Here is a 24,238-nt window from a genome sequence, read left to right on the forward strand (position 1 = left end):
CTCTGTGCAGGGAGTGCACTTTGCAGCGTGCTCCCAACATGAAGACAGATATGCATACATGTGGCCCCATGGAAAAAAAGCCTAGTTCAGCGAGGTCACATATATGCGTACTGGGGTTAAGGTAGCCAACAATGCTTGGCCAACTGGCTAGCTCACAGAGCAAGTCTTCGGGGACAAGGCCAGTGCTGAGGCAATACCAATAGCTCTGAACCTGGGAAAAGCTCTGCAGCTACCTTTTTACCAAAACAGTCTGAAAAGTGCCCTACACAGAACCCACTGGCAGGTAGTCCCTTCCAGGGTATCCCCACAAAGTCTAGTCCAGTGGGGTCCAGACACGGCACTATATAAGCCTGGCTAAGGTGGATAGATGCAAATTGGACTGAACAGCTTTAGCAGTTATGTAGAAAAAGTCATGATTGAAGGAAAAAAAAAATGATGCTATCAAAAGAAAGTTAGTATTTTCTCAGCCAAGCTAAAGAAAAAAAAAATGGTCATCCTCCTAGGACACTAGCAAAAAAACCGAGGCAAGCTGGTAGTGAAGGGGTTATCCAGGGTGGTCTCACCTTTTTTTGTTTGACAATGTTCAATCCACCTGTAGGTGGCAGTATAAACCTGAAGGTGAGACTTTCTGTACCTTTCAACCATAAGAAATTATATGGAATTGTACATTTCTTAAACACAATCCATGAGCACCTAGAGATAAGCTGGCAACACTCTTTACTCCAACCCCATTCATGACAAAGGATCAGATCAATGTATTGCTTACTTATATGTATGTCCCGTTATCTCGTTTCTGACCATTACGCAGTCCACCAGCCACTTGGCCAAAAGTCCTGAGTTGTCATGTCCCAACTGGACTGTTGTGAGTTTTCCAAGATTCTGACACTGAATGATACAGAAATTATTATTGATATGCAAACATGCTTAGATGCACATAAAAATACATTTGTAAGTGTAGTTTTAGATGGAATGTTGTAGGGCTAGAACCTCTGGCATATTTTTTATTGTGGGCCGTGTCACTGCTGGGGAGATTTACCCCTCGATTTGTCCTTGAGACAATGGAAATCAAGCAAGACATTAAAATTGGAGGCAAGGAAAAAAACTAATTCGTAGTATTTTTTTTTTAGATCTGGCTATGATCACATAAGGTCTAACACCCAGATCAGCCCCCAGACCTTGTGATTTGCTACAAAGTTGTTCATCTTCCAGGGTTAGCACCAATTTCCTAGATGCTCAGAGATGACACAGTCATGTAATGCTGGGTTCACATGTCTGCACTGTGTGGCATCGCAGGCGATTCGCACCGCACTGCTGTGCAAATCACATGCGATGTCTGTGCGGTGCAAATTTAGCCATACATTTGTATTGTATGGCTTAATTTGCATCGCATTCGAACCCAAACTGTGCAGGACCCTTTTTTTGACCCGCCCTGTCTAAACTGACAGTTCGCACTGCGATATGTGAACTGATCTGGGTGGGTCATTAACTATGTATTGACACTTGCGAGTTAGGTGCGATGCGGGAGCCCACAGTGGATTCGCAGGGTTTCCCGCATCGCAGCAATGTGAACCAAGCCTAAATCCTGGTGCCTGTGCATTTCACATTGGGACTGATTACAAAGTTACAACATTGCAGTCTGACCACTGGGGAAAGGAGACTGAGGAAACACTTCCTTATGATGAAAGGCGTTGCTTAAATAAATATGTACGTGTAATATAATTACACTTTGCTACAATGTAAAGTAGTGAGTGTACAGCTTGTATAACAGTGTAAATTTGCTGTCCCCTCAAAATAACACACAGCCATTAATGTCTAAACTGTTGGCAACAAAAGTGAGTACACCCCTAAGTGAAAATGTCCAAATTGGACCCAAAGTGTCAATTTTGTGTGGCCATCATTATTTTCCAGCACAGCCTTAACCCTCTTGGGCATGAAGTTCAGAGCTTCACAGGTCACGTCTGGAGTCTTCTTCCACTCCTCCATGACGACATCATGAAGCCAGAGCAGTCTTTAGCGCAGGGCAAATAGGGCAGCTGCCTAGGGCGCAATCACTGTTGGGGGCCCAAAGCAGCTGCCAATTGAGCCCACGCTGCTGCCTGCTGGAGTTCTGCCACTTGTTAGCTGCTCACTAGTCACTAATGTCAGTTGTAGATACAGAGAAGCACTGCTTCTGTATTTACAAGTGACAGCGCTCCTCTGTCGGCGGCCACTCCAATCCTTCTCCGCTCTGCAAATCTCTATATGAGAGCAGAGGAGTGAGAGCGATGAGGGGAGGAAGGAGGCGGCGGAATGTACACGGGCAAAAGCTCCTCGTGAAGCAGCCAGTCACCTGCACTGACGAACGTCCTGCAAGTTTAGTTGATCTTCTGTAGCTAGCTGCACTCCGGCTGAGATTTTCTAGATGCTAGGAGAGGATTTTGGGAAGGAGAAAATCTCTAAACTGGAGTCAGGGGGAGAAGAGCTCTGAACTGAAATCTGGGGGGAGAGCTTTGTACTTGGGGAGGATGGAGAACTTGCATATACACAGCCCTCAGCCCTGCACTCCATACAAAAGTTGACCCCTCAACCCCGCATTCCCTACGTAGTGCACCCATCAACCCTGCACTCTATACAAAGTTTACCCCGCACGCTGTACATAGCTCAACCCGGTACTCTGTATGTAGCTCATTCCTCAACCATGCACATAGAACACTCTTCAACCCTCTACCCTCTACAAGTAGTAAGCGCTATGATGACAACACTGTAAATCTGTTCTATTACATCTTTTATGTGTTTTTTATGCATGTTTTGTACTTATCATATTGAATAAATATTTTTCAAACTAGATTTACTTTTTCTAAATAATGTTTGTGCCTTTAAAGTCCACCACAAGGGGATGTTGTTTTCTGTACTCTATGTAGTGCACTCCAGAAAACTGCAGTCTGTGTATGGTGCACTCCTTAAATCCTGGTTTATAACAATGCCTCGCTGTTAGTACAGTTTAGTACAGTTTAGCCACACTCACAATTTGATGCAAAGGTAATGATGTGCAGTAGCCTCTAGCAACCAACCAGTGAACAGTAATATGCTATAATCTCTAGCAGTCAGTGAGCAATAATGATATGAAATAACCTCTAGCAACCAGTTAGCAGTAATGATGTGCAGTAACCTCTAGCAACCAGTGAGCGCTGAGGATTTCCAGTAACCTCTAGCAACCAATCAGCAAGTAGAAATAATGTATTTTAGCTTCTAGCAACCAGTCGGTGAGTGGCAATCATATGCTGCAAGACCTTGTAGCACTAATTTAGTCACATGACACTGGGGAGAAGAAATGGCTAATTGGGCCCATTTTGAACATTTTCATTTAGGGGGGGAATCACTTTTGTTGCCAGCGATTTAGACTTTAATGGCTGTGTGTTGAGTTATTTTGAGGGGACAGCAAATTTACAGAGAGAGAGAGAGAGAGAGAGAGAGAGAGAGAGAGAGATTATATATCACACATGGCGGCAAGAAAACATGTGAACCTCTTGGAATTAACTATTTTCTACAGTAATTTGCAATAAAACGTGATCTGATCCTCATCACAAGAGACAAACACAATGTGCTTAAAGCTGATAACACACACAATTCTTATTTATTGCATCTTTACTGAACACACCTAATAAATAACCTAACAAACATTCATAGTGTAGGAGGAAAAAGTAAAAGTAAGTGAACCCTGGCGCTAAAGGCTGGTTAAACCTCCTTTGGCAGCAATGACTTCAATCAAGCACTTTCAGTATCTCTGGATCAGACCTGCACAATGTTCAGGACGAATTTTTGACCATTCCGCTTATCAAAACCGCTTCAGCTCAGACACATTTGGAGGATGTCTGGTGTGAATGGCTCTTAAGGCAATTCCACAGAATTGGAGTAAGGTCTGGGCTTTGACTGGGCCACTCCAAAAAGGTGCATTTTCTTAGTATGAATCCACTCTGCTGTAGATTTACTTCAATGCTTAAGGTCATTGTCCTGCTGCATCACCCAACTTCTGCTAAGCTTCAGCTGGTGGACAGCCACCCTGACATTATCCTGTAGAATATTTTGGTAAACTTGGCAATTAATTTTCCCTTCGATGATGGCAAGTGGTTTAGGCCCTGAGGCACGAATCAAGCCCAAATCATGATGTTCCCTCCACCATTGTGATGCTTCGAGGTTTGTAAGCTATAGTGCTGAGTATTCTTCGTGAACAATTCAACTTTTGTTTGATCAGTCCAAAAAAATATTTCTCAGTAGTGTTGTAGTTTGCCAAAATGTTCTTTGGAAAAATTTCAGGTGCGCAAAAATGTTTTTTTTTGTTTTGTTTTTTTGAGTGTAGCAGCTTCATCCGTGACATTCTACCATGCGTGTTCAAAGACTAATATGGTGGTCTCATGAACAGGGAAGTTTGCCAGTTACTATGATGTCTTCAAGCCTTTAGCTGTTATTTGTGGGTTCTTCTGCATCTCATCGAGGATTCTGCATTGTACCAGGGGAGTCATCTTGGCTGGGTGCCCACTTCTAGGAAGAATAGCCATTAGGGGTGCAAAGGATCGTTACCGATCCGTGATCCGGATGGGTCAACCTGTTCAGACTGGCACACCCCATGATCCGTGGAGTGCTTCGCTGCCTCGGCCTTAGGAAAGGCCGTGGCTTTGGCCTAGCTCCGGAGCGGCGGCCATCTTGGTACACCTGGCGGCCGTTTACAATTTGATTGCTCCGTCCGATGCTCTCCCCTCTGTGTACTGATCTGTACAGATCAGATGACAGCAGCGCTGTGGGTTGCATTTGTAGTGTCCACAGCGCTGCTCTGACAATTGCAGTCACATCCATCCAAAACTACAAGTCCCATCATGCCTCTGCCTCTGGGTGTCATGCTTGTGGCTGTCAGACTCTTGCTATGCCTGATGGGACTTGTAGTTCTGCAACAGCTGGAGGTCCACTAATTGCATATCCCTGGTCTATGGGGTTGATTTATTAAATAAAAAAACAGCTTTTTCACTTGTACATTATAGAAATCAGCAGCGCTTCCCCTCAGATCTACAGCAAGTGCAGTTCAAAATGCACAGTATATTTCCTGTTAGTAAATCAATCTCAACGGGTTCACTTACTTTTTCCTCCAGCACTGTGAATGATTAATGGGTGTGTTAAACAAAAACATAAGAGATTAGCCTAAGCACATTATGTTTGTCTATTGTTGTGACTCAGATGAGTGACATGTTAGGAATTTATGCAATTATTGAATGGTCCACTTTAAAGCACATATGGAAGCCATACCTCAAAAGTCATCTCCAGCAGGTTTTTGGGGATCTGCATTACGCCCGTGTCTCCTAGCTCACCAGAGACACAGATCCAAGGGTTGGATGTGATGATGGCATTGCTCAGCTTCTTGATGGGAATAATCACAGCTCGGTACGGAATCACTAGGGAGCAGAGACTCAAATAAGTATAAGAAGAGGGATTGCAAGGAGAATCATGACTGCACGTGTTAGAAACTGGGTCAGCAAAAAACAGTTGCTTCAGTGTCCGAATTACACAACCCATCTTCTCTCACAAGGCAGAGCAAAGATGACATGCAAACTGCATTAACCCCTTCAGTACCAGAAGGCATTGACATGTAAATGTTCTGACCAAGTTTGGGAGGGTCACAATCTGACAGTATTTCTAGGACTAATTTGCCTACTATAATCTTTAGCATGTTAATGTAATTCCAATAGTCAACTGTAGTGCATTTAAACCTGCAGCTTTCATTAAACAAATTCCTGGTGATTCTGCCTTCATGGTCCTTGTCAAGGCACTTGTTAAATGGTGACCATGCTCTGTCCTTGTCTCCCAGTTATGTTCCTCATTGTCACCCTTTACTTGTGCTTGATGTGCACACAGAAGGAAATTGCTCGACAGTCATTACATGATTACTATGCTTTGCTTCGGATCATTAGTGGGGACCAAAGCTGTCAGCAAATCGCCTGATCCATCTGCCACCAACATGCACCGGTTTAAACTTTATAAAAATTCATGTAAGCCTTCTTAAGCTTTTTGCACCTGAAATATATTTAGATACTGTATTTATTGTCGTATAACACGTACTTTTCCCCCCTAAAATCAGGGGAAAATCGTGGGTGTGTGTTATACAGCGATCCCTGCTGTCTCTGAGGGAAGAGGCGGGAGCGTGGCTGAATTACATAGAGCTGCGACCTCCTGTGTACTGGGCGCTCTGTCACTCACAGCCACACCTCCTGGCCCTTCATTGGGCCACTGTTCTGTCTACCATATGAGCAGGGCCAGGAGGCATGGCTGTGAGTGACGGAAGGCCGGGTACACAGGAGATCGCAGTTCCGTGTAATTCCGCGGCGCTCGCTTCTCCTCTTCCCTCGGAGACAGCAGGGATAATCTAATACTGGTGAGGCTGCAATGATGGGAAAGGTGAGGCTGCAGATGGGCACTGAACAGGCTGCATTGTTGGGCAATTTATAGGCTGCAGATGGGCACCGAGCAGGGTGCATTGTTGGGCAATTTAATGGCTGCAGATGGGCACCGAGCAGGGTGCATTGATTAGCTGTGACCCTCATTTTGCTTCAAAGTTCTTTATTTAAAAACAATTTTTCATTAAACTTCCCTCCTAAAATCCAGGTGCATGTTATAAGCTGATCAATACGGTAATTTCAACGTAAATTCAATTGGGCCTAACAGAAGAAATCTTGTTGATGTGGATTACAACAAATTGCTCATCGCCTTACCATAAGCCAGAAAGTGCCAGATACTGCACTATTTTTTTAAAACAGGACCAGGGCCCCCTATAATTACTACCAGTTCAGAGATGCTTCCTTTTCTGATTGCAGGCTGTAAGCGCCCTATAACAGCCTCTCATTGATGTGTCCGAGACACTTTCAGCCTCAGTCACACAGCAAATCTATACATTCTCTTTAATGTACAAATCAATCCTAACTACTTAGAACGATGGAGGATAACAACCTAGGTGACTCAATGGCTTCCGCTGGCCATTCTATTCATGAATCATCTGAAGAATAAAGCAGAAGCTCATCTCATCGGCCATGAATTAAAACTCCCACAACCCCCTGCACTAATGAATACACTGTCTAGGGATCAGGTTAGGTTGGCGACTGGGAAGGTTAGCATGTATATTTCTGCATTGAAATAAGTCTGAAGGTCAGCTAGTAGACATTTCAAGGTGAACTGCAACGAGTGACAACAGATGCAAGCCAAGCAGAGGTAATCTCAAAGGACATACGGATCGTGGTGAAGACCCCGGTGAAGCAGAAATAGTCCACGGCGTTCAGTGATAGCAAGTGATACAGGAACTGCTCCTTCTCTTCTTCGCAACGCAGGAAGGCATAGCGTTTGTACAGCTTCCTGCAAAATGTATCAATTGATTAATGCAGAAGTTTTTATGTTAGGTGCACGTTCACATGTCAAGTATGTATTCATAAGCCCTCCCCCACAGAACCCATAGCATTTCTCGCCAAAAGGAGGACACCATTTTTGCTCAGGCATCATCCAGGGTCACCATCTACTTCCTGAACCGAGATGCCAACACAGAGATGACAAAGTCATGTAAATCCTGGCACCTGTGCAGTTCTCAGCTCTGTTCACAAATGTCCAACACTGGTCAGCCCCTGTTGCAGTCCATTACCTTGTGACTTGCTACAAGTTACAATGTACAGTCTGATCACTGGGAGAGGGGAGATTCGGGACATGAGCTCAGTTTAGGCAAAGGGTAACTTGAGAGCTCAATGGCTACTTTAACAAAAGATGAAGCTTATTTCTTAATAAAATTATACTGTGGTGTATATGGTGACAGGTCACAAATTTATTCATGCACATGTGTAAAACTTCTACTTTAACTCTCACATTAAGGGGAAAATGTAAAATGAAATAGTCAGTACATACAAAAGTTATAGTCTAGCACTGCCTAATCAAAACAAAGTCATTTATTCTTGATAGATTACAGAAGGGTTAGAACCACTGACAAGTTTTACTGTGATCCTACTGGGGAGATTTCCCCTCACTTCCTATCTTGAGGAACAAACAGAGAGGGAGCAAATGTCTCCTAGAAACTATTGGAAATCTCACCGCTGACGGCTGTCAGTAGAACTGGTATACTCATTTGAAAGTTTCTTTGTACTTCTGGTATTGGTGACAACTATAAAATGTTGGGTTTCCCCATTGCTTTCTCTACCTGTGACAATGATCACCAGGGCAAATGAAGGTGAACCTATCCAGTAGACAGCAATAGAAACCCTAAAGAGGTTCTAACCTTTTTATATACAAATAATAAAGAGTCTTGGCTAGAGTTCTACTTTAAACCTTAAACTGAAACGTCAATTGAAATCAGCTAAACACATTCCAAATGCACCATCTTTTTCTTTAGGTAGCCGACATTGCCTAGGTATAAAAGCCTGTACCCTGCAAGCATGCTGCAAAGAAGGACCTCTGTGTGGAAACAGCAGTTTCTCTGCAAAGGTCCAGCAAGCCCCTGCCGAGTCAAAGCTTTCCAATCAGCAAAACTCCTGCTTCCTGCATGTTGGACCTATGCAGAGAGACCACTGCTTCCACACAGAGCGCAAGGGTCATTCTCTGCAGCATGCTTGCACTGGACTGTATTCAGACTGATTTCTAAGGATAAATAACTATAAGACTTCATACACATCTTGTTTTGATGCAACTGGAATGTATTACGGATTTAAACCAGTACCCTATACCCTCCCCCCTCCAGAAGAGGCCAGTATAGCCATTTCACCCCCTTTACCCTTCCCCAAGCTTCCCCCCATACTAAGGTCTGACATAACTGTCCCTGTAAACATTTCATTATCTGGAGATCATTTCAGTTTAACCACTTCAGCTCTGAAAGGATTTACCCCTTTGCTGGCCAGGCCATTTTTTGCGATACAGCACTGAGTTACTTTGACAATTGCGCAGTCGTGCGACACTGTATCCAAATAAAATGAATGTCCTTCCCCCCCCCCCCACAAATGGAGCTTTCTTTTGGTGGTATTTGATTACCTCTGCGGTTTTTAGCACGGTCACTGTATAAATGACACTGGCAGGGAAGAGGTTAACATCAGGGTAATCAAGGGGTTAAGTGTATGCCCTGGAAGTGATTTCTGTGTGGGAGATGGACTCACTATGTGAACAGAGTGATCCAACCTCCTGCTTAGCAGAAAAACAAGATCGCTCTATTCATAATGACTGGATGGCCATCTGCCTTGTTTACAACAGCAGACCGCCGTCCCGTCTCTCTGGGGAGCGATAGCGATGTCTGCTGGTCCCGCCAATTGGCTCCCCCGCTGGCCAAAAAAAAAAAACTTGCACACTGCACTGATGATGGTCAAAAGGCTGAAACCATTGTATGCAGTTTGGAACAAATGGCTATATTTGGTTAGTAGGCTATATATGCACTATACACCAGCGGTTCTGGATTTGGATCTGATGGGGCAAAAAAATAATGATTTGCATGGCTCTGCCCACTGTCTTAAAATGAGGAATAACCCTATTTTTAAGATATGCGATAGATTAGTCAAGTGAATACCTTTTGTGCTAAGCAGTGGTGGCAGCTCATTAGGGACGCACCTCCCTCTAATCAATGCGTCTGGCCCCTAATCTACATGCAGGGTGCTGGACGCATGGATTTCAATGGGGGTTTTTTTTTTTTAAGCACATGATTAGAGCCTGAGGCTCCAATTGCCTTCAAAAAAAGGGTGGGCTCGGGACGCAGAGCACTGCACCCTGAGCCCACCCTGTTGTGTGACATTAGCAAATTAATATTCGCCAATGTCTTCCCGTTTCTCCTCCTGGCCAATCAGGAAATGGGTCCTTAGGGTCTGAAGATCCCATTGGCCAGGAGTAGAAACGACGGTCGGGATACGGAGGAGATGGAGGGAGGAAGCCGCTGCCGCGACCTGCATGCGGTAAGTGCAGGGCTGACGGGGGGGGGGGGGGGCCTGGTGGGGCCAGAGGGCGAACTAATGGTCTAAAAAAGTTTGTTCATCTTTCTAATAGAGCTGCATGATTCTAGATAAAAGGAGAATCATAATATATTTGCTTAGAATAAAGATCACAATTCTCTCACGATTCTCGCAGCGTAACATATTTCACATTATACAAAAAAAATTGGGCTAACTTTACGGTTTATTTTTATTTTTTAATTGAAGTATATTTTTCCTTAAAAAACTGCGTTTGAAAGACCGCTGCGCAAATATAGTGTGGCATAAAATATTGCAACAGCCGCCATTTTATTGTCTAGGGTGTCTGTTAAAAAAAAAAAAAACATACATTTTATTTATATATAAAAATAAATAGTATATATAAATAGTGTATATATATATATATATATATATATATATATATATATATATATATATATATATATATATATATATATACATATACACACACATATATATGCGCAACAAGAAAAGAAAAGGGATTGGTCTTTAAGTGGTTAAAATGACCTCATCTACCGAAGTTCATTCCTTTCATCTAAAAGAACCCAGAGATACATTGTATCTCTTAGAGCTGAGGAAGGTTGATAAACATTTATCAGCTTTTTTTTTTTTGACAGCTCGGTTCTGCACTGTTTACATAGAATCACAGAAACAGCCGATTAGCAACGTCAGGGAGGTTGAATCGAGATCATGATCTTTTAACGAGTAATCTTCCACCTCTACTTTCTAATCATTAGTGGGTCAAATCAACATTCATTTTCAACAGCAGTGGCGAGAACATTCAAAGAATGAATTTCTAACAGTATGTGGTTTTTGCACGGTAAAATAAAAATTTTTTTGAGGCAGTCGTTTTTATTCAATCAACGGGCTGAAAAACAAAAAACAAAAACACAGACTCAATACCTCCACGCTTCACAGCTGGACTTTCCTGCCATCAGAATACAATGATCAGCACTGTCAGCTATAGCTGGTGGCGCTGATCAAGTATTCAACAGAGCAGCAGTACAGAACTCGATCAGTAGATCAACTTCTGTACAACCACCTTTGCCTATACATGGATCAAAATTCAGCCACTCCCTGACGAACCGGCCAAAGTTTGATCCACGTATGGCCAGCTTAAGACTTTTCCTAAGAATTTTCACTTGAAATGCTATCCATCTATGGCCAGCTTTGGTCCCTTCTCACCATAACATGCAAGGTTACACGGTCTCTCCGATTTACAGTAAGCTGAACTGGGATTTAGATTGTCCAATCACCCTTTGCCAAGTTCTTGTACTGGCCATGATATTCCTCCAATTAGAACATTTCGCTCTATCAGTAGAATGATTTGTTCCAGTCTCTTGGCTGATCATCACTTTTGCAAGTGTTTTTTCTTGTAATGGCAATTTTCCGGCTCGGTGAAAGATTACCAGGGCCAGTTTTACTGTCAGCACTATGGAAAAAGTCACTATTGATCTCTCATCATATTAATGCTGATGCTAAAACTTGTGTCACATCTGATGAAAACGCGCCTAGTGTATTCCCAACATTAATGTACAGAACACTTATACTACAGTGACTGAGTGCTATAATTATCGGAATCAAAAAAATTTCAGGCTTTAGTTGCTGTAAGCAGGACCCCCTTCACCACAGTGTACTGAGCATATCCCACATGACAGTGACACTCACTTAGTAAGCGGCTGATTGGTCAGCAGCTGTTTGAGGTGCTGAGACAGCAGCTTCTTCTCCAGGGATAGCCGGATCCAGCCTCGAGCTCGTCCAACATCGGTCTTGATTACACGCAAGTTCTGGATATGCCTGGAAAAGGATAGCAAGAAGTATTTTACCAGCATTAAAAAGTATCAAGATGACATTTAGCTGTCTAAAGTGCTGTGTGTCAAGATAATTGTTTTTTTAAATATAAAACATTTTTTTAATCACTTACCTATCAGGCCAATTCTGACAGACACGTCTCACATACATGTAAAAAATCTATTTTTTTTTTTGCTAGAAAATTACTTAGAGCCTCCAAATTACATTATATATACACACACATTTTTTTTTCACATAGTTTTTTTTTTACATGTATGTGAGAAGTGACCGTTGAACAAATACTGTGTGACAAACTGCAAAACCCATTTTAGTTAGAAAAAAATAAAAAAAATGAGATATATATATATATATATATACACACACACACACATATATATACACATATATACACACACGAGAAGGGGATAACTAATATGGGTTTTGCAATTTTTTTTAGGTCACACAGTATTTGTTGAACGGTTGTTTCAAAGGCAAATTTGTTTGGGAAAAAATACACTAATGAATTTTTTATTGCACACATACATAATATACTACCTAATTATATACTGAACATGTCACGCTTTAAAACCATGTATGCCTGTGGATTAGCACCAAACTATGGTACCTAAAATTTTCCAATGGCGACGCTTTTTATTTTTACAGGTTACCAGTTTAGAGTTAGAGGGGGTCTGGCACTAGAATTATTGCTCTTACGCCGACATTCACGCGTGTGTGACTTAGGTTTGCATTTGCGCACAAGCATTGGGAGATGGGGACACTTTAAAAATGTTTTCATTATTATTTATATTAAACAATTTTTTTTGCATTAACTTTATTGCCATCAGAGTCTTAACAGGTCCTCTTTATGGAGAGACCTGGGGTCAAGCCAAAGCTCATTTGGCTGTACTTATGTGGATCACAGAAGTGCAGTTCGTTCTGAACTCCTGTGACCCGTTTTCAGCTAGAGTCTGCTGGCGGCTGACGTCAAGGCTTAGGAAAGATCTGGTGGGGATCCGCCCACATGCCTGGACCAGCACCCAGCTCAGGCTCTCAGCGAGCTGCTGAAAGCCTGAGCAGGCCACTCCCACCCCTTCCACATAGAATAGAGAGCTGACTGACTGTCACTAGCTCCCTGCTCATGCTCGGTTCTCAGTGTTAGAACCGGCGGGGGACAGATGCAGCATTGGACCGATGCTGCATCCACCTAGGTAAGTAGGATTCTGAAAAAAAAACAAAAAAAAAAAAAAGTTCCCATACTTCTCTTTTAAGCCTAGAAAAACTTCTTCATAGGGGAGAAGAGGAAAAAAATTAGGTCTCATGGTTATAGGGGGACGTTCAAGGTCCAACAGCTTAGCCAGTGTCCAATCACCTGAATATAGCAGCCAATAACCCAGAGTCTATGAATATCCAGCCTGTGTCCTGTACTCTACAAATACAATGTAGTTTTAAGTAGACTTTAGTGACAAATTAAAGCCCAAAAATCCAAACACTTTTCAACAGTTCCAAAAAATATTTTTTTTCCTTTTGGGGATAAAAAGGATTAAAATGTATGGAGTAAATGTTGACTCTTATAAGCACCCCGGTCAGTGTTATATGATGTGTCCCAACCACTGTAATAGTCAATTTATAGTAAATTTTGCTGGACAGCTTGGTATGTTACAGGAAATGGAAACGTAATGGGAGGATCAACAGGGTGATCACATGCAAAATGCAACCTGTTGGCTGTCCATGAAAATACTGTATACAATATTTCATATTTACCCAACTAAATGATTTAATCATACAAAAACCACTACACACATTCCCTTTAACATGTTTTCAGCCCCCAACCCAGACTGAAAAATGCAGGGCTAGCGCAAGGATTTGACACCCTAGGTGAAACATTTTGCTGCCCCCAATCCACCCCCCCTTGGCTCCACCTGACTTTGCACCCGACTCCACCCCCTTTGCCCTGCCTACGTATACGGTGGCGGGTGGAAATTTTTTGTAACCCCCCCCCCCCGCCCCCCAATGTAATCCCTTTAGTGCAATGCCCCCAATGCACAGTATACAGGTGGGTGCCTCTGACTGATGGAGGGGGATAGGAAGATGCCAGGAGAGGTAAGGGATGCCATTGCGATTCAGCTGCTCTCCTGATTATTTCAACACACATAGTGGCTGTGGCTGCACTCCAGGCAGCTGCCTAGTGGTAACGCCTACCCTGGAAATATAAAGCTTGGGGTTGGACTGACCTTTTAAATTGTAAAGCTTGAACTTTGCTGTGATTTATCACCTGGAATTTTACATCAATCAGCTCACTGTGCCTTGTTCATCCCACCATGTTTGGTACAATTGAATGCTATTAAAAAATGTAAACTTTTGCTGGGAGTTTTTCAAAGTTTATTTCCCCAACAACTTTATACGCCAACATCTTGATAGTCCCTCTGTGGGTTTACCTTTAGAATTTAGTTGTGCATCCCAGTTTTCTTCTTTCCAAATAAACTACAAAATATACACCATCACCCGTCCTAATGTAATTATTTGCAGGTTTTGATGTGAGGGGCCAGGGGACCATTTTGTGTTAATAGGAGGCTCTGCCGTGCAAGACTGAAATTGCTAATTAAGGAATTAACATTTTAAATTAAGGGAATGCGAGTGTTGGCTGCTAAAGTCCATAAGCCTCCTTCAACCACACAAATAGCCTAAAGACTTAGAACTACTTTATAAGGAAAAAACAAAACAAACTCTGCAATGAGAAAAAACACATTAGACCTCAGTTATACAGAGTTTATGGCAATACAGACTTTGTATTTTCTTTTGCCATAAAACCTTTCCCTTGCTGTTAATTTACAACTGCAGTGCATGTGTACTGTGCTAGGAGGGGTCTGGGATTGAACACTGTACAAGAGTGGGAGCTGAGTGGCAGGGTGATGAGTTATGTCATCAATGGTAAAACAATGGCTGAAGACAAAAAACTCAGCACCAGAAGTCATCTGGGAGAAGATGGAAGCGGTGACAAAGCGACGAGAGGTAAGCATGAACTTTGCATGGTCTGAAGAGGGCATACTAGGAGGCAAGAATGCCATACTGTGCATGTACCCTATACCGTATTTAAGGCCCAGTGATGTCATAATTGGGTCTCTGTTGTTCTTTATACAATGAAGGCAGATGATGGCTGGAGGAAGGGGCTGGCATAGTGCTGTACATGGCTTCCTGAAGCCATCACAGCCCAGTGCCTTACTAATCCTTTACAGAGCCCTCAGACCTGATGAAAGCAGTGTGCTGGCTTTTGAATAGATTTATGGAAATAACAAAATTCCTTGATGGGTGGATGTCATTTTGGAGGAGGAGACTGTCCATGGAAATGCCCATGTGTGACTGAGCCTCCATTGTTGAAAGAATTCAAATTCAATACAGGAAAAGAATAGGCTGGGGCGGAAAGAGATAGATGATGCTGACTGTCCTCTAGCCCAAAAATTAGATGGGCACTGGCTTGCTTTAACATCTGTCCTCAATGAATAGACGTGTTCTCGCTCTTAAAATGCCTCATTGGTTTGTGACTGGGCTGACAGGATTCCAGCTTCTACATTAAAGATTCTACACAGTTTATTTTAGCTTTTCTGTCATTTTATATACTAGACATTCACATTATAATGGCCTAGCCTGCACTCTGAATAATTTATTATGACAAGTTTTCAAATATTTATGGTCAACGACTGAGCATTGATCAGCAACTCGAGGCATAGGCGAGTTCTGTTTACGTTTTGTTGACTTGCGTATCTGAATGAAGGAGAAGGCAAGTGCCAGAAAGAGCCAGAGAGAGCGAGCGCCAGAGCGAGCGAGCGCCAGAGCGAGCGAGTGCGAGAGGGAAGGGGGCAGGGAGACAAAAGGAGGAGGACTGAGATGGAGACAGGAGGGGAGGGAGACAGGTGAGGGAATAAGCAGAGAGGAGGGAAAGTAAGAAACGACAAAGAGGAGATGGGAAACAAAGGGTCAGCGGAGAGAAGAGAGGACAAAAAAAAAAAAAAAAAGAGAAATAAATAGAGAGAGAAGATAACAAAGAAAAACAAACAGAATGGGAGAGGAAAAGGGAGAAGAAAAAAAAGAAAAAAAGAAAAAAAATAGAAAAAGCGGTAGAAAGGCATCTTTAGGCCGCATGTACACTGCTGCTGGTAAACGGACGGACGTTTAGGAGCAGTTGGGCATTGAGTTTAGAGGCATTTCAAGTGCCAAATGCTTCTAAACGCACCAACTCGCATTTAGCTGCATTTAGTTTACAGGTTTCGCCAAACGCTTCTAAACGCAGACAGCAAAACACGGCATGTAAAGGCGGCAAAATGGACGTTTTAAATAAGGGCTACTAGCTGTCAATTTAAATCGTTCAGGAGAGATTGTAAAACCCTTCAGTGTACATGAAGCCTTTGGCTTCATGCACACTGGAGCTCATTAACTGCAGTTTATTGGAGTTTGGGCGTTTTTTTTTTAAAAGCCCATAAACTCCACTCTGTTAGCCTATGTGTCCATGCACACACGGACGTTTTTTTTAGCTTTAACCAGCAGTGGAGTTTATGGGCTTTTTCTGAACGCCAGAAATTCGCTTTCAAAATGCCGTTTTGCACCGCCAAAAAACGACAAACGCTTATAAACGCTCATAAACACGCGTTACTTAGTGTTCGGCATTCTATTTTTTCAATGCATTGTGGGAGTTTGGAATGCACTGTGGGATTTTTAGAGTGTCCTCTGTGTATTATTGAAAACGCCCATAAACGCTAACAAACGCTCAAACACTAGTACAAAACGCTGTTAAAAGCACATTTTTCAACCAGCATTTTCTGCCAGCAGTCTGGCGTCCAGAAAAAGCTTTGAGCTTCAGTGTGCATGGAGCCTTAATCAGAACTTTTTTTTTTTTTTGTCAACCCAGTATTTACAATCTTATGCAACAGGTTAAAAGACAACTAAGTCAAAACAAGAGTTGTAACATTCTCAACATGTAAGCAGAATGAAATGTCACTTCTATCTCCGTTATGGATTACATTGCATGCTACGACAATCCTGCTATGCAGCTTTATAAAGTAAAGTACGTTTCTAATAATGAACCCGCTGTCACTCACACACCTCATGTCCTGGATCAGTGACACCCGCAATGATGGTAATCCGCCAAAAGTATCTGATTTTCGTCTTTCTGAGGCCAGAGTAACTGAAATTTCAAATGAGAATTAAAACAATACATCATTCAATGTCTGAGGGCACCTTAAAGATACTCCATTAGGTTATTGTACCAAAACATTTTTTTTGTACCTTAATCAATAAAAAGCAAAAAAAAACAAAAAAAACAAAAAGGGGGGGGGGGGGGAAGAAGGATACCCTGTTACTGACTAAAATATTGCACATAAAACACAGAAAAATCAAGTATTTTAAATACTTGCTTTTTTTATATATTCTTAAAATGTGGCTCCAAGCTTGCTAGAAAACCCAAATACTCCAGGAGAATCATAGCCCTCTTCTCTTCTGGGAGTGTCCAATTACTGGCTGCGCTGACCCAGCTCCTCTGACCCTCCCCTTACCTCCCTAGAAAACCTTTCATGTGTCAGATTTGGGGAAGAGTGATGAATATTATAGTGTGTAATGTAATTGACAGCTCAGGGTCTACTGCAGCTGCCAACATCACAACAGCACCCAGCAATAGCCACAGGTCTTTTGGATGTTTACACAAGGGAGGGCTTTACAGGTGAATAAAAAGGCATAAAATGTTAGATGCACATATAATCCTATGGAAAGATTCCTGTCGAAATATACTGGAGAAATAAAGTAGGCGACAGGCTGTGTAACAAAGGCACATGTACCTGGAGATTCAGAATTGCGCTCATGCCTCTCCTGTCGGTCCTGGTAGTGTACCAGATGAGACCACAAAGCAGACTTCCCCTGCAGAGAACACAAATACAAAATGTGTACAATACATAGATAAATACAGTTTTCAGTAAACACAGACAGCTTCTCAGTGTCTGATATTTTTTTTTTTAAAGCTGGCCACTTACTTTATAATCTGTACAAACTTTACACAATGTTACTTTACCAACAAATACAAAGCGTAAATGCTCATCTAATAATCCAGGTGCATACACTCATAGGCATTGTGCATATATAATTCAGATCACAAAGCCATAGACAATCGTCAAGTTTCTGTAGATCACACAGAGGACAATGTCACAATCAATTAAACAAGTTATGTTGATAGTTATCCAAAAACAGTTCAATAAAAATGATCACAGATAATGCCGCAAGAAATTGGTTTAAAAAAGCCCATCAAGGCCAGTCACTAAAGCCAAAAAAGGGTTAAAGTCTATGTCCAAGCAAGAGCCAAATTACCCCCAAACTGCTTTAAATTTTGCCTGGGACATCATCACCAAGCTTGTAGATTCTTAAAGGAGCAGCTGCTTGGAGCAAAGCTGCTACTGGTGTAGGCATTGTCCCAGAACTACATCTCCTAAGAGCCCTTTCACTACACAATTAAATTGAATACAGTCCGAAGGGCACTTTTTTGGCAGTAGTTCCCTTAACTACCTGTGCCTAATTCAGGCAAGCATTTACCCCATGGGTGCGATACCCATATTTGTGAAAGGATTTGTCACTGGGTGGACGGAGCCTGATGGGAAATTGAGACACTAGTTCCACATCAAGGCTGCTTTACTACTGATCGATAGCGCACGGCAGTGGTTGAATTCAAAAGTTGCTTTAGACTGAATAGCGGCTATGAATCCGCCCACTGCTGTGCACTGTCAATCAAAAGTAAAGCGGACCTAATGGGGAACTAGTCTCACTTTCCCCATCAGGCTCTATCCACCCCAGTATTAAACTCCCAGGCAATGTGCCTGCCAGCGTGATGGGTGGAGTTGCAGGGGAAGGAGGGAGGGAGTGCACAAGTGTCCAGTATGGCACTGTGCTGTCAACCCAAACAGATTGTATAGAAGCTTATTGGATTTTTTATTTATTTTTTCAAAGATCGGCAGGTATATTTCTGCACTGTTTCTAATCTGAGTGGACTTCATACAACGTCTTCCTGAAACAGGATGCGCTGCAGGCGTGATCTGTCACTGGCTGTGGCTGATCAGTGTACCAGCCCCCTCCTGGTACCATGTGAACACTGACCAATCACAGAAGATCACATGACAATTGTAAACAATGAATGGCTCCAATTAATGCAATTCATTTTCTAAAAAATTATGACAAAAAATGACAACTTCAAAAAACTCTATGCCTCTTACTAAACACCTTGGCCTGTCTACTTTCCAAAAAGGGGTCATTTGGGGGATATCTGTACTGTCTGGACATTTTGGGGCCTCAATAAACGATAGGCCATCAGTATTTCAGGACTGATTAATTTTCTGATACCATACTTTGCGGATTCTTGAACTTTCCTACAGGCTAAATAATAAACACCGATTTGGGTTATTTTTACCAAAGAAAATGTGACAGAATACATTTTGGCCTAAATTTATGAAGAACGATTATTTGCAAAACTTTAGAAATAAAAGAAAAACGCTTTTTTTTCTCCCCCAAATTTTACAGACTGTTTCATTAGGAAAAAAAAAAAAAAAAAAACAGCGATAATTAAATACCACCAGTACAGTGGGTACAGTGTTGCATGTCCACTCAATTGTCATTCAAAATGTGACAGTGCTGAAAGCTGGCATGGGCAGGAAGGGGGTGAAAGTGCCCAGTATTGAAATGGTTACAGACATGCGGAAAAGTGCATGTAATGCAGAGATGTACTAGATATGTGTTTTTTTTATTTTTTATTTTACCCAGACACACTTTAAATCAATGTTTCTCAACTCCAGTCCTCAAGTACCCCCAACAGGTCATGTTTTCTGGCTTTCCATTATTTTTCACAAGTTATTTGATCAGTTTCATCTGTAGGAAATCCTAAAAACATGACCTGTTGGGGGTACTTGAGGACTGGAGTTGAGAAACACTGCTTTAAATAACTGCACAATATGTCTATTTCAGATATGTATACCTTTTATCAAGAACATCAGTAAACTAATTCCACGTTGGCAGAGGACAGTTATATATATAGTATAGTAGACCGATAATAGGCACATGATCAAGTGATCTCACCAAATGGACTTTGATATTGAAGCTTATACAATTCCGTGGAGACCTGGAGATTATGTAGGATTGTCAATACACAATATCTACAACTGTTGCATTTGACTGAATCATTTCTTTGGAAATCAAATAAACTATAATAAAATGTTTGTTGACATGTATAAGAAATAAACTTTGATTCACATAGTCCAATAAACATACAGATTAGCATGAGGTGTGGTGATCACCTTTGGACTTCCCAGTGTATAATTACTGTATTTGAATTGCAAAGTGTTTAGTCAACGAGAACATCCAATCAGATGCTTCCTTTCATTATCTATCCTGTACCAGAATAGCACCAGGTGAAATCAGAGGGGCGGGTATTGGCTTTTCAAAAAATGTCGGCCCATAGGTCTCATGTGCTATAATGATGTCAAAAGATATGAGACTTTAAATCCTACAATACAATTGAATCCATCAAAAATATCAGCACAATCACTCACGGTAATGCAACTGAAATCACTTGAATAGATTTATAACCAATACATGTGAATAAATAAAAGTCCAGATATTCTGAAACCAATGTAAAAACATAACTATATCCCAAAAAACGATTTCTCAAAGTGTACCATATTCTCTCTGTACTGCAAATTCTCAGCAGGCACACAATCAGAAAAGTAAACATCAAAGCAAACAACAAACCCTTTTTGGAAGAAGATTACCTGTTTGACCTGAAGGCCATGGCTCCAAATTCGCTCCAGCAGGTCACACAGACTGGCTATCAGAGTGTTTTCTTCTAATCCAGTTATGTTGGCATCAGCATGACCCAACTCCACGGCCTCATGACCCATCTTCTCCACAAGCATCCGTTTTGTCTACACATACATCAGTGTGGTCAGTGATAGACAACTTTGAATTTTACTACAGTACTTTAATTCTCAAAAAGGTTAATAGCCAAAACTAGAAAGAAATTCCATCTACTGGATAGTGAAGGAAATGTGTAAAGTTAAACTTCAGCTATAAAAATAGTTTATACCAGTAAATTGCTCCAATACTTACCTTTACTCTGGAGCTTACCCCTGTAGTAATTATTTTCTGCCACTAGGTGTCCTCAGTATTCCAGGATGAATGATGGATAGAATCTTTAACCCACTTCTGGAGCCCAGAAGGGGGGGGGGGGGCAGCCTGGGCTCAGAGTATTAATGCACTGATTGGCAAGCACCTGTTAGGTTCACGCCATTCAGTGCAGTAGTAAGGATCACTACGTAGAGTATTTATACTTTTTTTTATAATAGACTTCAGCTTTAAACCTCCTGTAATTTTTTAGTGCAGTCTGTGTCTTGTTAGGGAGATTTCCCTTCATTTCATGGAGACAAAATAGGAAGTGAGAGCCAATTTTACCAGAGCAGGAGAATTCTTCCAGCTTGCTACAGAGAAGGACGACACCTGTTCTGGGTGTTGAAGCAGTAGACTCTCTGCTGAGGTCTGATATGTCCCCTGCTAAGCTTGATCTATAGTTCAGCAACCAAACTTATGCTCCCTATTACTGTGTTCATCAGCCTATTCTTAATGTACAAATGTATGTTGTTGGACCAATTTTGCCCTGTCTTATGCACGCGATAAAAACCTTTAAATGAAAAAAAAAAAAACTATGCTCCCTGCTGATTGAAGAGCTCTGGCTCAGTAAGGGGCATGCTTCTGCAGAGAGACCACTGCTTCCACACAGAGAGCGAAGGTCCTTTTCTGCAATATGCTAGCAGGGGATAAGATTTTCTACTTAGAGGGTGGCTGTATAAAAATAAATAAAACTTTTTGCATTTTTTGGAGAGTTGAATTGTAAGTGCACGTTTATTAGGGCTTTAATAGTTTGACAATATTGTTTACACTGACACATTCACATTCTTTAAAATGCAGAATTTACCTTCATCCGACATTCTTTCAGCAACCCTTCAACAAACTTGGAGTTGGTCTGGGCTATGACCGCAGGGGAGAGATCAGAGAGTTTGGGTTGTCTCACTGTCTTGCCCAGGCATCTTGCCTCTTGCATATATTTCTATAGGAAAGGAAGATTAAACACGTTGTTAAAGAAGAACCCTGCTTTTGCTTTCTATCGTCTCCCTCCAAAACTTTCCAGACTCAGTTCTCTAGGACTCCGGTTGTTTTAAAAAAAAACCCTAATGCTTCTCACATGAGGAATGACACATAAAACAGGAGCAAGGAAACAAACTAAACCTGCCACAAACATGGGGTATGTAAATATACATAAGTCAAGGTTACCTTCAATTCATTCTAAGTTAAATGATCAGCAGATCCAGACTTGCAGGCAGCTGAAGTTTTGTGCAAATCTTGACTTTTCCTACAAGTTTAATGCTGCCTCTTTCATTTCCTAAACTCACCTATCGGTCAGTGGGGTGATCAATATTCTTAAAGTGTATGTCAGGACAAAATAAAAGCATTTGCAGTACATGTAGACTGAGTTTTTATCCCTTTAAAGACCCTGCAAGTACAAAATATCCATTGATCTGTCAGAAATGCAATCAGCTCCCAAGTCTTATTGTGGGCTGACAACACAGCTTTCTTGTAGACTGAGTGGTGTCAGCCCTGCCCAGCTTTCTTTAGCCAAATTACTTAACCACTGCCACACAACATAAAGGCTAATTATTGTGTAGTCTCAACATAAGGACTGGAAGGGAAATTTAACCTCCTTGAAATAAAACATGAAGTAAGCCCTGGGCTAAAATTCTGATATCAATGGGTATTACACTTCTAATAGTATATTTAATGGACCAAAGAAGAGCAAATAAGAGAAGTTCAGTGTTACTGTTTATGTACACTTTAAGAGAATACACAAAGCATATGGGATAGGACAAAACAAGGCTAGGTTTGCATATGATGTTAGCTGCCTGCTGGATCTACTGACCATTTGACATCCAGTTCCACTTCCTGTCCCATAGCCAAATAGGAAGCGAGAGGAAACCCCTGCAAATTAAGGGAATCCCTTTGGGACCCGGAGGTCACCAGAACCGTGTCCCCATTGGAAGATTTCCCCTCTGTTACTTTTCTGGGGACAACCCAAAATTTGAGATTTTCTTAGAGACCCCTTTTCACACTGAGCTGCCCCGGGCGTCGGCGGTAAAGTGGTGTTATTTTTAGCGCCACTTTACCGTCGTTTTAGCGGCGCTATTCGGCCACTAGCAGGATAGTTTTAACCCTCACTAGCGGCTGAAAAAGGGGTAAATCTGCCTGCAAAATGCCGCTACATCGGCCCTGCTCCATTGTTTTAAATGGGCAGGTGCGATGTATTCACCACTCCTCCGCTGCTGCAAGGAAGCTGCTGGCAGGACTTTTTGTGACGCCCTGCAGCTGGGGCTTTTTTCGGGTGCTATTTTTAGCGCTGTAGTGCCTGAAAAATGCCTCCAGTGCGAAAGGAATCTTACTTTCACTTTTAATGATAAAGAGGACAAACAGAGGGCGAATCTCCTTAATGGTGGTTTAAAAGAGGAAAAAAAATAAAACAAAAAAAAAAAAAAAAAAAGACGTCCCCGACCCTTTCCATGGCTGTAAAACGCATAGATGTGAACGTGTACCATAGGAAACCATGGTAAAATGGGCTGTAGTGCTTTTCTGCAAAAAAGCGCATAGGTGTGAATGTAGGGTAATACTTCATTCAGAATGCAGACACCCTAATGCCTCGTACACACATTCCGTTTATCGTACGACTTATTCGCATTTTGTTGTGTAAAACTAATATTGAATACAACAGTGCAAAATGTGCTCTACGAAAAGTATGATTTTTGTCGTACGATTCTGGAAAAACCTTCCAGTGTGCGTAGCTACGTATCTGAAATGATGTCAAATATGTATGACCCCTGTGTCCTTCTGGTTTATTTTCGGTTTATGATCATGCGTGGTGTTTGTCTATCGATTTTTAGTGGACGCATACTGTACTGATTAAACCATTGTCGCACGATGGGACAGGCGGACCCGACCCAGTCTGCTAGTATGAAAGGGGCCTTAGGGTGTCTGCAGTCTGAATGAAGCATTAATAGATCGGACCCTTTAGTCTCCTCTATGGAGCGGTGGGTGTCAACGGACATGTGTATTGACACCGGGCAACATCTGATCAAAACATTACATTACATACGTTCCCCATCCCTCTGGCGGATCGCATGGCAGTCAGCGGTAAACGGACAGGCGGTCTGTTTACATCTGACCGCCCATAGAGAAGAGCGGGCTGTGTCCATTCTGCAGACGTGGAGTGGACACAGACTTGTCATCTGCCTGCTCAGCAGGAATCAGCTGATAGATTCCCCACTGAGAAGGCAGACTCCACTGCAACACTCCTAGATATGCATTTCACAGAGTTTACAGTACTGCCCTTGAAAATGCCTTGATCAGCTGTTTTTCTCCAGAAGGATGGA

General features: G+C 42.0%; 1 protein-coding gene across 2 annotated transcripts in view; it reads right to left on the reverse strand.

Moving 5' to 3' along the window:
• Positions 1–24,238, reverse strand: part of DENND5B (DENN domain containing 5B) — a 167,138-nt gene that overhangs the window by 20,605 nt on the left and 122,295 nt on the right. For both annotated transcript variants that reach the window (XM_077469295.1, XM_077469294.1), the window contains 8 exons: positions 21,739–21,870; positions 20,540–20,692; positions 17,573–17,651; positions 16,845–16,926; positions 11,628–11,756; positions 7,247–7,368; positions 5,275–5,420; positions 767–885 (listed from right to left, as the gene is read on the reverse strand). In XM_077469295.1, coding sequence (XP_077325421.1) covers positions 767–885; positions 5,275–5,420; positions 7,247–7,368; positions 11,628–11,756; positions 16,845–16,926; positions 17,573–17,651; positions 20,540–20,692; positions 21,739–21,870 — 962 coding nt within the window. The remainder of the gene's footprint in view (positions 1–766; positions 886–5,274; positions 5,421–7,246; positions 7,369–11,627; positions 11,757–16,844; positions 16,927–17,572; positions 17,652–20,539; positions 20,693–21,738; positions 21,871–24,238) is intronic.

This window comes from Lithobates pipiens, unplaced genomic scaffold (genome assembly GCF_037356315.1).
Source record: "Lithobates pipiens isolate NorthernLeopardFrog02 unplaced genomic scaffold, aLitPip1_a1.2 Scaffold_8, whole genome shotgun sequence".
NCBI lineage: Eukaryota > Metazoa > Chordata > Amphibia > Anura > Ranidae > Lithobates > Lithobates pipiens.